Source organism: Pan troglodytes, chromosome 2 (assembly GCF_028858775.2).
Source record: "Pan troglodytes isolate AG18354 chromosome 2, NHGRI_mPanTro3-v2.0_pri, whole genome shotgun sequence".
NCBI lineage: Eukaryota > Metazoa > Chordata > Mammalia > Primates > Hominidae > Pan > Pan troglodytes.
Window position 1 is genome coordinate 139,263,682 of NC_086015.1, and position 15,316 is coordinate 139,278,997.

Genomic DNA, 15,316 nt, shown 5'->3' on the forward strand with positions numbered 1-15,316 from the left:
AAAATGATCAAATATTGGAAATGCTACAGTGACATAATAGCACAAGGATACTATTCTGAATGAATATCTAAATGATACTGTGTTTATAGGGAAAGACAAATGGAGAATTGAAATATTTTACCCAGCTAATTCTATTCTAATGCTGCTCCTAGACTGGACTGAAACCACTGTATCCAAAGTGAGCAGATGCTAAACTTGCTAGTAAATCTGGCAGAATTTATGTTACTAGGTTTTCTTCCATAATGTTTGTAAACTACCAGTTTTATTCAGCTACTTTAAGGTTTAAATTATATATCTCCTGTAGAACTCAATAGAAAGTAAATTGAGTATCCAAAAGCTCAAAATAAATGCATTATTTTAATGTTATTTTCCTTTTAAATATTAACATCAGTTTTATTAAATATGGAATTGACCAGTGGATTAATAGTTGCCTATCAGTGAATTGCTCTGTGTTAAGTACACTAAGAAAAGCAGAACAGAATATTTTATAATCAGATATTTTCCCATTCAAATAAAATCTTTGGCAGCCAGTGTTCTGAATATCACTTATTTCTGTCAAAGCAAAAGCGTAGAGTTAACATTGAAGACCTTGCTCTAAACCTTTCCCACTAGTATGTATTCATGAGACTCTCAGGTTTCATCCCTGCTGGCACCAGTGGTCTTAATTCTATGGGCATAACTGCCCTAGATGTGACACCACAGAAAACATTGGTGATTGTACACCTGAACCTCACAAATCTCTTTCAGCATAGAATAATGGAAAAGGAATGACACTAATATAAATGGTCTAGGTAAAGCCCCTGAAGAATTCTGTGCCTTACTTTAGAATTTTAAGAACACTTTGAAGAATAATAATAATTTATTGACTTAGGGGACTGTGTAATATTTACAGATTTAGCATTAAGGCAGAGAGAAATGTTTATTGAAAATGGACTGTCAATTTGTTAACTCAAAAGTGGTTTGTAAACTTCAAATTGCTTTACATATGCAAATGATTATTTTATTATTGAATCTGAAAGATTATGCCAAATTATGCTTCATCTAATTTTTTGAGAATCTCATCCTTTGGTCTTGTCATTCATCTTCTTGCATGATAGATGGATCTCTGCCCAGCACGGTTCTAAACCTTTTACCTATATTACATCTTGTAATTTCCTTTAATCCTCACAACAACCTTCTAAGAAGTAGACATTGTAATTTCTGTTTTATTATTGAAATTCCAAAAGGTTAAGTAACCATTTTGAGGTCACAGAGTAGTAAGCCATCAGTGTTTTAAGTTTTTCATATTTCATTGGTATCACTTCCCTTTGTTCTGTTTCTTCCTTGACTATTGCTTTATATGGGTGACATCCTGATACTGTAGCAAAGACATGGTGTGACAACTGGCCTTCATATCCCTAATAGTCTTAATATATGAGCAGACTCCATTCTGTGTATTAATGTCAGATATTAACACAGGGAAATTGGGCTATTATGACAAAAATAGGAGATTTAACCATTTTCATATATTTATATGAATAAATCTTATCTCTTTATAAAACTCACATTTTTAAGGGTAGCTAAAATTTTTATCATGATTTTTAAAATTATGTTATAAACCTATATGTTAAGAAATATGATAGATATATTTCTTACAGATATATCATTGTTCAAACTTTAGAGATGGCATTAGGGTAATTTAAGGAAGAAATTTGAATAATACTTTGTGTTCATAATACCTATACAATGTATTTAGCTAGTCAACAGTTGTGTTCATCTTTCATACTTTATGTAGCATCTAATACAGTGCCATGCTCATGAGCCTTGATAATTTGGCCATTAATTAAGAGTGGAAATTAGAACTATGAAAATCCTCATGGAATCTTTTTTGCTTTTTCTGGTAAGAATCTCAGAACTAAATTTAGTCTTTATTGGTAAGATAAATTTCTACCTGAATAATGGTGTACCTCCCCTCCCTTTTTCCTAAATCATGGGCAATCTTAATTTCCTCATTGCCTCCCTGCCACTCTTTACTGACCTTTCTAATATCTCTTTATAGTATGCCACATCAAATCATTTTTTTAAAAGAAGAAGAATATAAACTGTAAATGAGTTATTAAACTGTAAAGGGAGTTTGGTTGTGATGAAATTAATGACCATGGTTTTTGCCTATTGGAGCAAACCACAAATAAGATACATGTGTATCTTGCAGAAAATGGCATGGCCCTAGTGGCAAATAAATCAGCCAGGTAGGGGACATTTCAGAACTAAAATGCTTTAATTTTCTTAACAAAGATTTTCTCAGCATCAAGGGCTGGCAGTGATTCTACCTCAGCAAAGTCAAACTAGAGAAGGTAAAAGGAGCCCCTTCCCCAAATACTTTTTGGATATATATATTTAAAAGGAACTTGTTTTTGCCTGTTGAAAGAGAGGTAAAAGTCACAGAAAGACCAAGAACTGTCTTCAAAAAGAATGTATTAATCCAGTTCCAACAGAGTGAGAATACACCTTGAGATTCTTAATATATCAACTAACATTGCTCTTTGAGTCTTTTGAAATGTCTGCCAAATAGTTGATGGAGAAACCTATGTATTTTTTTAAACGTAAATCTATGTAAACTTGAGTACTGGCAGATAATTAATAAATTAATTAATTTAGTGCAGATAAAGCATTCCCTAGAAACATGCTTACCACCTTTAAGAGTACAGTGAGCCCTTAATCTCTCCTGTCTCTGATTGTGATTTCTTATATTGCTGGTGAGGATTTTCAGTAAATGAATACTGTTTAAATTTTTTGTGTCTCATAATCTTATTTTTCTTTTAGATTCAAAATAAACCAGAAAAGAAACCTGGAACACCACTCCCACCTCCAGCCACCTCTCCAAGTAGTCCCCGACCTCTCTCCCCGGTTCCCCATGTGAATAATGTTGTGAATGCGCCATTGTCCATAAACATTCCACGGTTCTACTTTCCTGAAGGACTCCCAGATACCTGTAGTAATCATGAACAAACTCTAAGCAGAATTGAAACTGCTTTCATGGATATTGAAGATCAGAAAGCAGACATTTATGAAATGGGGAAAATTGCAAAGGTAATGTAACTACTAAATGATTTACAATCTCCCCTTCTTTAGAAACCCTGATCCCCTCCCCTTCTCTAGAAACCCGGATCCCACCCCCCTTCACTGCCTCTTTGCTCTGTTTTTAAGCATGCATGGAATTGTTGTTGTTTTTCCCATAGTGATCTTCCATTTCAACCTCCTATTTAATATAAGAATCCCTTCCAAGACATCACCAACTCATAAATTCATTCTCTGCTTGAATGCTTTCGGAGACTAGAAGCTCTACCTTGCCAGGCAGCCTGGTCTATTGTCAAATACTTGTTTGTTAGAAAATTTTTCCTTGTGCTGAATAGGAATCTGATTTTTAGTCTCACCCATTGATCATAACTGCCCTAATGCCAGACAAGGAAGCATTAGACCATCTCAATACAGTCATTTTACCCAGAAATAAATGGATTTGACAATAGGAAGCAAGTCTTTGGAACTTTCAAATATATCCAACTGCTTCTGAGTTAAAATCTTATCCCCCTAATGTCAGGACTACTCTGACTTGATTCTGTGCCTCCAGCCTCCTCCCAGAACAGTTAATACTTAGCATAACCATCAGATTATATTTGATTATGCCATTTCCCAATTTAGCAATATTCAAGAATTCCCACCTTCTATAGCAGTGCTTTGTTTTGTTTGGGCTTTATTTTTATTATGCATAAATATTGAAGAGTCAGGTCACACTTCAGGCTTTAGCAGTAGTTTAGGCTGTGCTTCAAGAGGCAGAGGGGTTTAGAAGGCTAAGGGCTGCATGGAGGCAAGTAGGAGACCAAGTGAGAATACCTAAGAGCCCGTGCACACTTCCACTGAGAAGGGTTCCCCTGCTTTCAGGAGTAATGTTAAAAAGTTGGAAAACTACCATTCTTCAGGATAAACCTCAAACTTCTCTTCCTGGCATTCCATGGCTTCCACAGCCTGGCCCCAGAGTTTCTTTCCAAACTTGCCTAAAACTTTCCTGTATAAGTGTGACCCTCTTGCCCTCTCATAGGCACACCTCTGCATTTGGGCTCTCAGAGTTCTCCCTCCAGAGTGGGCTTCCCCTCCTGCCAACCTCCTCAGCATCCACTATGTTGAAGACCTAGCTTCCATTGTGTATTATTGGAGAAGTCCCTGAACCCTCACTTGTCATGCCCTGCCCTACCTCTGACCTCACAGAGCATTTGTCATTGCTGTTAAATGATATGTAACTAGAGTGATTTTAAAGGAAATGAAAAGGAATTCTTTGTTCTCTTCCTTCATTCCCCCTTCTTAAAAATTGCTTGTTGATACCCTAGATGCTTCTAATGAAAAACAAACTCATTCCAGAAATAAGAGCTTATCTGTTTCCATTCCATTTTACTTATGAGGGAACTGCAGTTCTACAAGTACTTACCTGAAGTCACAGAGCTAGTTCATGCCGGGAGACAAGTTGTCTAACTTCTAGCACAGTGCTGTTTCTACATATGTCATCTCCCTGGACATGTGGTAACAGTAACTAACTTCCAGTTAATAGCCATCCAAATATATTACAAGTTCTTTAAGGGCATTCAGGGTTTTCTTACCCAATTCTTTTAGAGGTGGCTATTGCGTTAGATGACAGAACCCTGATGATAAAATTTCTGAATGGGCTGGAACTATGGCTGTAAATCCAAAAGATAAAATTTAACAAGGCTAAATGAAATCTGCATTTGGAGGTAATATGGTAACTACATAAATGCCAATAGGGTTGTTGTTGTTGTTTTTTGTTGTTGTTTTGTTTTGTTTTGTTTTGTTTTGTTTTTTGAGACAGAGTTTCACTCTTGTTGCCCAGGCTGGAGTGCAATGGCGCTATCTCGGCACACCACAATCTCCACCTCCCAGATTCAAGCGATTCTCCTGCCTCAGCCTCCCAAGTAGCTGGGATTACAGGCATGCACCACCATGCCCGGCTAATTTTTGTATTTTTAGTAGAGATGGGGTTTCTCCATGTTGATCAGGCTGGTCTCAAACTCCCAACCTCAGGTTATCCGCCCACCTCGGCCTCCCAAAGTGCTGAGATTACGCCAACAGGGTATTTCTAACACGAGAGCAATTTGTGTGAAAGAGACAGAAGGTTTCATGGATTGCCTCAGGTAAGCAGACAAAGAGAAACTTTCCAGATTAGGGCATAGTAGTTCCCTGGTACAGTGCTGAGGTCACCATGTCTGGAGAGCCCTTCTTCCTCTGAATATTCCCAACTGCTGACTGAGGAGCCCATTCTCCTGTGTCTTTGTACTGCTCTGCCTCCACATCCTTTATGGTCTGGCCTCCCATTCCTGTGGCATGGTAGCCCTGCCTTGCTCTGTGGCTTGGGGCCCTGCTAGCACTCCACAGATTCAGTGAGAGGAGAGCAGAAAGCCTAAAGACTCCACAGTGCTCAAGGGAGGTGTCAAAAAGAATATAGTCAAGGCAGGATAGAGGTCTCTGGAAGGTGGGGAGCCGGAGGAACGACTTTGTCATTTATGTGCAGTGAGAATCAGTCTGTATGTGGCATCAGAAAAAAACAGCAGTGTTGAAACTGACAGATAACATGGGGAAGTTTAAAAAGATAGAAAACTAATTTGTTTAGCCATAGGGACAGTCATTTACGTAACAATTTGCTACTTATACCTAATAATTGTGGTGCAATAGCCATTATACATATATATGTCTGATTAACTTGTCTGAATTATACTTAATTATAGCCCTAAATTCTATTCATGGGCACCAAGCCTTTTTGTTCATTGCTCTTAGATCTTAATTGTCAGCTCAGGTAGCAAAGTAAACTGCACATACCTTTAAAAAGTTAAAACTAACACTGCATTTTTATAAAATGAGGATGCGTGGCCAGGCACAGTAACTCATGCCTATAATCCCAGGACTTTGGGAGGTCGAGGCAGGAGAATCGCTTGAGCCTGGGAGTTCAAGCCCAGCCTGGGCAACATAGTGAGACCCCATCTCTACAGATAATAATTTTTTAAAAATTACCTGGGTGTAGTGACATGTGCCTCTGGTCCTAGCTACTCAGGAGGCTGAGGCAGGAAGATCACCTGAGCTCAGGAGGTTGAGGCTGCAGTGAGCCATGATCACACCACCACACTCCAGCCTGGGTGACAGAGTGAGAACCTGTCTCAATAAAAAGTTGGGGCAGGGGGGATGTGTATATAATTACCTGGGAGGTTGAGGGGGATGTGTATATAATTACCTGAAAAGATATCTTGAGTGTGTCAGTTTGTTTGTTTTTTTGCCTCTTTATTCTTAAAATTGTTTATTTAAAAGTTGGTTTAATCATGTCTTCCAGTTAGCTAATTCTCTTTTTTTCTAATTTTATTTCCATGGTTTGTTGGGAAACAGGTGATGTTTGGTTACACGAGTAAGTTCTTTAGTGGTGATTTGTGAGATTTTGGTGCATCCGTCACCCAGGCAGTATACACTGCACCCTATTTGTAGTGTTTTATCCCTCACCCCTTCCCACCCTTTACCCCTTAGTCCCCAAAGTCCATTGTGTCATTCTTATGCCTTTGCATCCTCATAGCTTAGCTCCCACTTATGAGTGAGAACATATGATGTTTGGTTTTCCATTCCTGAGTTACTTCACATGGAATAGTCTCCAATCTCATCCTGGTCACTGCAAATGCCATTAATTCATTCCTTTTTATGGCTGAGTAGTATTCCATCATATGTATGTATGTATGTATGTATGTATGTATGTGTATACACACACACACACACACACACACACACATGCGCCAGTTTATCCATTTGTTGATTGATGGGATTGGGTTGGTTTCACATTTTTGCAATTGCGAATTGTGGTGCTATAAACATGCATGTACAAGTATCTTTTTTTACAGTGACTTCTTTTCCTCTGAGTAGATACCCAGTAGTGGGATTGCTGGATAAAATGGTAGTTCTACTTTTAGTTCTTTAAAGAATCTCCACACTGTTTTCCATAGTGGTTATACTAGTTTACATTCCCACCAGCAGTGTAGAAATGTTCCCTGTTCACTGCAGCCATGCCAACATCTACTGTTTTATTTTGTTTTGTTTTTTCAGGGGTAAGGTGGTATCACATTGTGGTGTTGCAGGGGTTAAGGTTCTTCTTGGAGGGGTAAGGTGGTATCGCATTGTGGTTTTGATTTGCATTTCCCTGATCATTAGTGACATTGAACATTTTTTATATGTTTATTGGCCATTTGTATATCTTCTTTTGAGAACTGCCTATTCATGTCATTAGCCCACTTTTTGATGGGATTATTTTTTTCTTGTTGATATGAGTTCATTGTAGATTCTGGATATTAGTCCTTTGTCAGATGTATAGATCTTGAAGACTTTTTCCCACTCTGTGGGTTGTCTGTTTACTTGCTGACTGTTCCTTTCACCGTGCAAAACCTCTTTATTTTAATTAAGTCCTAGCAATTTATCTTTGTTTTTGTTACATTTGCTTTTGGGTTCTTGGTCATGAACTCTTTGCCTAAGCCAATGTCTAGAAGGGTTTTCCCATTGTTATCTTCTAGAATTTTTATAGTTTCAGGTCTTAGATTTAAGTCCTTAGTCTATCTTGAGTTGATTTTTGTGAAAGGTGACAGACGAGGATCAGTTTCATTCTCCTACATGTGACTAGCCAATTATCCCAGCACCATTTGTTTGAAAAGAGTATGCTTTCCCTGCTTTATGTTTTTGTTTACCTTGTCAAAGATCAGTTGGCTGTAAGTATTTGGCTTTATCTGTGTGTTCTCTATTCTGTTCCACTGGTCTATGTGCCTATTTTTATAACAGTACCATGCTGTTTTGGTGACTATGGCCTTATAGTATAGTTTGAAATCAGGTAATGTGACGCCTCTAGATTTATTCTTTTTGCTTAGTCTTGCGTTGGCCATGCGGGCTCTTTTTTGGTTCTATATGAATTTTAGAATTGTTTTTTCTAATTCTGTGAAAAATGTTGATGGTATTTTTATAGGAATTGTGATGGGAATTGCATTGAGTCTGTAGATTGCTTTTGGCAGAATGGTCATTTTCACAATATTGATTCTACCCATCCATGAGCATGGGATGTGTTTCCATTTGTTTGTGTCATCTGTGATTTCTTTCAGCAGTGGTTTGTGGTTTTACTTGTAGAGGTCTTTCACCTCCTTGGTTAGGTATATTGCTAAGTATGCTTTTTGTTTGTTTGTTTGTTTTTTGCAGCTGTTGTAAAAGGGGTCGAGTTCTTGATTTGATACTCAGCTTGCTCGTTGTTGGTGTATAGAAGAGCTACTGATTCGTGTACATTAATTTTGTCTTCGAAAACTTTGCTGAATTATTTTATCAGTTCCAGGAGTTTTCTGGAGGAGTTTTTAGGATCTTCTGGGTAAACGATCATATCATCAGCAAACAGCGAGAATTTGACTTCCTCTTTTTTTTTTTAATTAATTAATTTATTATTATTATTTTTTTCCTGAGACGGAGTCTCGCTCTGTCGCCCAGGCTGGAGTGCAGTGGCTCAATCTCAGCTCACTGCAGACTGCAAGCTCTGCCTCCTGGGTTGACACCATTCTCCTGCCTCAGCCTCCCAAGTAGCTGGGACTACAGGCACCCACCACCATGCCCAGCTAATTTTTTGTGTTTTTAGTAGAGACGGGGTTTCACCATGTTAGCCAGGATAGTCTCGATCTCCTGACCTCGTGATCTGCCCCCCTCAGCCTTCCAAAGTGCTGGGATTATAGGCGTGAGCTACCACACCCGGCCGACTTCCTCTTTATTGATTTGGGTGCCCTTTATTTCTTTCTCTTGTTTGATTGCTCTGACTAGGACTTCCAGTACTATGTTGAAGAAGAGTAGTAAGAGTGGGCATCCTTGTCTTGTTCCAGTTCTCAGAGGGAATGCTTTCCACTTTTCCCAATTCAGTATTATGTTGGCTGTGGGCTTGTCATAGATGGCTTTTATTACATTGAGGTATGTCCCTTGTATGCCAATTTTGCTGAGAGTTTTCATCATAAAGGGATGCTGGATTTTATCAAATGCTTTTTCTCCATTTATTGAGATGATCATGTGATTTTGGTTTTTAATTCTGTTTTTGTGGTGTATCACATCTATTGACTTGCATATGTTAAACCATCCCTGCATCCCTGATATGAAACCCACTTAATCATGGTGGATTATCTGTTTGATATGTTGTTAGATTCAGTTAGCTAGTATTTTGTTAAGGATTTTAGCATCTGTGTTCATCAGGGATATTGGTCTGTAGGTTTTTGTTTATTTGGTTGGTTATGTCCTCCTTTCCTGGTTTTGGTATTAGGGTGATGCCGGCTTCATATAATGAATTAGGGAGGGTTCCCTGTTTCTCTGTCTTGTGGAATAGTGTCAATAGGATTGGTACCAATTCTTCTTTGAATGTCTGGTAGAATTCGGCTGTGAATCCGTCTGTCCTTGACTTTTTTTGTTGGTAATTTTTAAACTACCATTTCAATATCACTGCTTGTTACTGGTCTGTTCAGGGTATCTAATTCTTCCTGATTTAAGCTAGAAGGGTTGTATCTTTCCAGGAATTTGTCCATCTCTTCTAGGTTTTCTAGTTTATGTGTGTAAAGGTGTTCATAGTAACCTTGAATGATCTTCTGTATTTCTGTGGTGTCAGTTGTAATATCTCCTGTTTTGTTTCTTATTGAGCTTATTTGGATTTTCTCTCTTCTTAGTTAGTCTTGCTAATGGTCTATCAATTTTATTTATCTTTTCAAAGAACTAGCTTTTTGTTTCATTTATTTTTTGTATTTTTTTTCTTTTGTATTATTTTTTTCAATCTCATTTAGTTCTGCTCTGATCCTGGTCATTTCCTTTCTCCTGCTGGGTTTGGGTTTGGTTTGTTCCATTCTTGTTTCTCTAATTCCTTGAGGTGTGACCTTAGATTGTCTGTTTGTGCTCTTTCAGACTTTTTTTCTTTTTTTTTTTTTTTTTTTTTTTTTTGAGACAATCTCTCTCTGTTGCCAGGCCGGAGTGCAGTGGCGTGATCTTGGCTCACTGCAGCCAGCACCTCCTGGGTTCAAGTGATTCTCCTGCCTCAGCCTCCTGAGTAGGTGGGACTACAGGTGCGCACTACCACACCCAGCTAATTTTTGTATTTTTTAGTAGAGACAGGGTTTCACCATGTTTGCCAGGATGGTCTCGACCTCTTGACCTCATGAACCACCGACCTCGGCCTCCCAAAGTGCTGGGATGATGGGCGTGAGCCACTGCGCCCAGCCCAGACTTTTTGATGTAGGCGTTTAGGGCTATGAACTTTTCTCTTAGCATTGCCTTTGCTGTGTCCCAGAGGTTTTGATAGGTTGTGTCACTATTGTCATTCAGTTTGAAGAATGTTTTAATTTCCATCTTGATTTCATTTTTGACCCAGTGATCATTCAGGAGCAGGTTATTTAATTTCCATGTATTTGCATGGTTTTGAGGGTTCCTTTTGGAGTTGATTTCAGGTTTTATTCCACTGTAGTCTGAGAGAGTGCTTGATATAATTTCAATTTTCTTAAATGTATTGAGGCTCGTTTTGTGGCCTCTTCTATGGTCTATCTTGGAGAAAGTTCCATGTGCTGTTGAATAGAATGCATATTCTGCAGTTGTTAGATGGAATGTTCTGTATATGTCTATTAAGTCCATTTGTTCCAGGGTATAGTTTAAATCCATTGTTTGTTTATTGACTTTCTGTCTTGACCTGTTTAGTGCTGTCAGTGGAGTACTGAAGTCCCCCACTCTTGTTGTGTTAAACTGTCTGTCTCATTTCTTAGGTCTATTAGTAATTGTTTTATAAATTTGGGAGCTCCAGTGTTAGTGCATATATGTTTAGGATTGTGGTATTTTCCTGTTGGAAAAGGCCTTTTATCATTATGTAATGTCCCTCTTTTTCTTTTTTAACTGTTGTTCCTTTAAAGTTTGTCTGATATAAGAATAGCCACTCCTCACTTTTGGTGTCCATTTGCCTGAAATGTCTTTTTCCACTCCTTTACCTTAAGTTTGTGCAAGTCCTTATGTGTTAGGTGAGTCTCTTGAAGGCAGCAGATAATTGGTTGGTGAATTCTTATCAATTCTTCAATTCTGTATCTTTAAGTGGCGTATTTAGGCCATTTACATTCAACATTAGTTGTGAGATATGAGGTACCATTCCATTCATCATGCTATTTGTTTCCTGTATATCTTGGTTTTTTGTTTTTGTTTTTTAAATTGCATTTTTGTTTTATAGGTCCTGTGGGATTTATGCTTTAAAGAGGTTCTGTTTTGGGTGTTTCCAGGATTTGTTTCAAGATTTAGAGCTCCTTTTATCAGTTCTTGTAGTGGTGGCTTGGTAGTGGCGAATTCTCTCAGCATTTGTTTTTCTGAAAAAGACTATCTTTTCTTTACATATGAAGCTTAGTTTTGCTGGATACAAAATTTTGGCTGATAATTGTTTTGTTTGAGGAGGCTGAAGATAGGGCCGCAATTCCTTCTAGCTTGTAGGGCTCTGCTGAGAAATCTGCTGTTAATCTGATAGGTTTTCCTTTTTAGGTTACTTAGTACTTTGGTGTCACCACTCTTAAGATTCTTTCCTTTATCTTAACTTTAGATTACCTGATGACAGTGTGCCTAGGCAGTGATCTTTGTGTGATGAATTTCCCAGATGTTCTTTGTGCTTCTTGTATTTGGATGTCTAGGTCTCTAGCAAGGCTGGGGAAGTTTTCCTCAATTATTCTCCCAAGTATGTTTTCCAAACTTTAAATTTCTCTTCTTCCTCACGAACACCAATCAATCTTAGGTTTGGTCGTTTAACATAATTCTTGACTCCTTAGAGGCTTTGTTCATATTTTCTTTTTTTTTTCTTTGTCTTTGTTGGATTGGGTTAATTTGAAGACCTTGTCTTTGAGCTCTGAATTTCTTTCTTCTGCTTGTTCAGTTCCATTGCTGAGACTTTCCAGAGCATTTTGCATTTCTGTAAGTGTGTCCATTGTTTCCTGAAGTTTTGATTGTTTTTTATTTATGCTATTTCCTTGAATATTTTTCCCTTCACTTGTATCATTTTTTGGATTTCCTTATATTGGGCTTTGCCTTTCTCTGGTGCCTCCCTGATTAGCTTAATAACTAACCTTCTGAATTCTTTTTCAGGTAAATCAGGGATTTCTTCTTGGTTTGGGTCCATTGCTGATGAGCTAGTGTGATTTTTTGAAGGTATTAAAGAACATTGTTTTGTCATATAACCAGAGTTGGTTTTCTGGTTCCTTCCCATATGGGTAGGCTCTGTCAGAGGGAAAGTCTAGGGCTGAAGGCTGTTAGTCAGATTCTTTTGTCCCACGGGGTGTTCCCTTGATTTAGTACTCTCCCCCTTTTCCTATGGATGTGGCTTCTTGAGAGCCAAGCTGTAGTGATTGTTCTCTCTCTTCTGGATCTAGCCGCCCAGCAAGTCCAGGCTCTGGACTGCTACTGGGGGTTGTCTGCACAGCGTCCTGTGATGTGAACCCTCTGTGGGTCTCTCAGCCGTGTATACCAGCACAGTATTGGGGTGCCTCTTGGGTCCCACAGGAACAGTCCGCTTCCTTCAGGGGGTCTGTGGGTCTTCTCAGGTTTCCTGATTTATTCCTGCAGTTGTTCTGGAGCAAAAATTCTCACTGCAAGCCTCCACACACTGCTCTGTCTGTCCCAAGTTGGAGCTGCAGTCTAGTCCTGCCTCCCATCCACCATGATCCCCTCAGTCCTCAGAGACTTTTTATTACTCCTAATTCTCTTTTAATTTAGCTTTTACTTGGCTATTGCAGTCTATTAGTACTCACTAAGTCATCCTTATTTTCGACAATTCTTTACTACGCATGCAAGTCTTTTCTGGTACCAGGCAGTGAGCTCTGTGTCTCCAGCACTTACTGTTCATATTCTTATGATAGGTTGGCATAGGAAAGAGGAGAAGAGAGGCAACCTTTAAGGAGTAAGGAGGAGAGAGTTTGTTAGAGCAATAAATGAATGTTCTTATGGATTCTTGTAGTTTATAAAGTTATTTGGAAGACCAGCTTGAGTTTGCCGCCTACTCTTAGTGGCACTCAAGTGTAGCTGTAAAGACTGGGATCTGTTTTTAAGTGCCTAGAAAACTCTGTGTTTATGGAATCTGCATCTGTTGGTGAAGTTTAGTTCATTCATCTTAGACCTCAAACAGCCCTGAAGAACTTAATGCTTACATCTGGTTAAATTCTCAGTGTGTAGTTTGTACGTTTTTCCACAGCTTTAAGTAATGATAGAGAAGAAAAGAATAGAGAATGAATCTCAGAGAAATGAAAGCAACTTAGGAACAGAAACAGAGAAACAGTAAGAAATGCATTTTTCAGAGACTGGGCCAAAGGATTCATCATGGAGTTTTAACTTCTAGCAGAAAGTTGAGGAAAAAGAATAAGACTCTTTTCCGAACCATACAAAGCCCCACAGCTCCTGTCTTCTGGCTGACATAGCACCATCTTTACCCGTCACACCTGTGGCCTGGAAGGTAGCCTCTCTGTACCTGAATTTCTTCATCTGCAAAATGGGATTAAAAAAATAACTGCCCTCATCTATGTGAGGATCACGTGAAGGCCAAATGAAATTACAAGCCTGAGACATCTTTAAATGTTGAAAGAAGATTACAAACATTGGGTAATCATCCTCTCCTATGTGTATCATTAGACAACCTTGCTTTGGATTATTTGTTTTGTTGGCCATTCTTAGATCAAATCGTAGGTGTTGATCAAGTTTTCTTTGCTCCAGAACTTTGATTACCATATATTGACTCGCCTCCCCCTCTAAAAATAAGTTTCCTAAATCTGTTTTCTGTATCTCTGTGTATACCCACTTGCTATCCACTCTTCCTTTGTAAAAAAAAAAAAAAAAAAAAAATGTCAGTATTCACACTTCACACTTCAACAAGAAAAAGCTTGTTCTCTCTTCTATTAATAAAAGTGCTATTTTCTTGCCTTCAGATTAATACCATTTACTGTTTAGGTTCTTATTGATCTCCTGGCTCCTTTTACCTTAAATCTTTGATTTTTAAGCAGATGCAGGCTAGCATACTTTTTTTAATAGAGTGTAATGTCCATAGCCCTTACCATTCTGCCTTTCCCATTTTTTCCCTTTGTCATTTTTCCAAGGGCATAATACCCTCCTGCTGTATAACACTTGGCTACTCAGGGTACCCCACTATGAGAACAATAGGCTGACCTTTTCCGGTCTACTTCAGAACATCTTTGTTCTGTACCCTGTCTCTGAGGATTTTGCCTTTGGGTCATAATAAGTTTATTAATCTTCAGAGACTTAATCCTCCTTATGAGCTGGTGTATATCCATTTTAATAGGAGTCTTCTGGAGAAAAGACTGTAAGAGAATGAAATTTGCTTAGTTAGTGGAAGTTACCCCACAGAAGGTGGTAAGCACACAGCCCCTGGAAGTGTTTCTGATCAGGAAGTTAAAAGATTCCTGATCCCTTCCAGTTCTGAAAAATTCATGAGTGACTCTAATGGTGGGAGTTTGAAGCACTTTGGTAAGCCAGTTCCAGCGTCTCCGCACACCGTCTGTTTGTGGCTCCATTCACCCTGCCTCCATGATACAGACGATTCTTTCCCAGTAGTTGCCACTAGCCCATCACTCAGACTGTCTAAGAGCATTTTCTTGGCAAACCACCATTCTGCATGAAAGGAGAGTCTAGGATTGGGGAAAGTGGATTCAACAGCTTATACAGCCAGAGTATATTAATTGTGAGCTTTGCACCTTGGTAATAATTATGTATACAATAAACAAAATCACATGGTTGCTAAGCAACACCTTTCCCTGATTCTTGACCCCAGTGGAGGTATGAGATATTCGACCTCTGGACTTAAAAAATCTTAAATTCTGCTCTGCTTGCAGACATGCTTTAGTGGCCCTGGCAGTAGCAGCCTCTTATTTCTGCCCTGTCCTTACCTCCCTTGGCTTGAATCTTGCCTTCCATATCTCCATGAACCCAGCAGCCTGGGTGTTCTTTCAGGATAACTAATGTCAGACTAGGTACTCTTCAGGCTCCTGTGGGGGTCCCCTGTGCACTGAAGTCTCACACCAGGAGCAGCTTCACCTAAGCCTAAGGTGGATGCACATCTAGTCTTCCTCTAGAGGAGAGGCTTTTCCTCTGTAGAATGATGAGGGCACAACAGATCCTGGGTCTAATGTGAATAATAACATATTTATCTCATAACAAAATGTGACTTGTTGAAGAGTTCCTCATTTGGGATATGTTTTCTGTGTGTGTAGAAATTGAGATGATTTGGAGACTA

At 38.8% G+C, this 15,316-nt stretch overlaps 1 protein-coding gene across 5 annotated transcripts in view; it reads left to right on the plus strand.

Annotated features, from left to right (window-relative positions):
• The window catches only part of PPP2R3A (protein phosphatase 2 regulatory subunit B''alpha), a 181,998-nt gene that overhangs the window by 58,080 nt on the left and 108,602 nt on the right, over nucleotides 1-15,316 (plus strand). For all 5 annotated transcript variants that reach the window (XM_003310043.5, XM_001153482.6, XM_054682260.2 and 2 more), the window contains one exon: nucleotides 2,803-3,069. In XM_003310043.5, coding sequence (XP_003310091.1) covers nucleotides 3,016-3,069 — 54 coding nt within the window. In that variant the 5' untranslated portion in view covers nucleotides 2,803-3,015. The remainder of the gene's footprint in view (nucleotides 1-2,802; nucleotides 3,070-15,316) is intronic.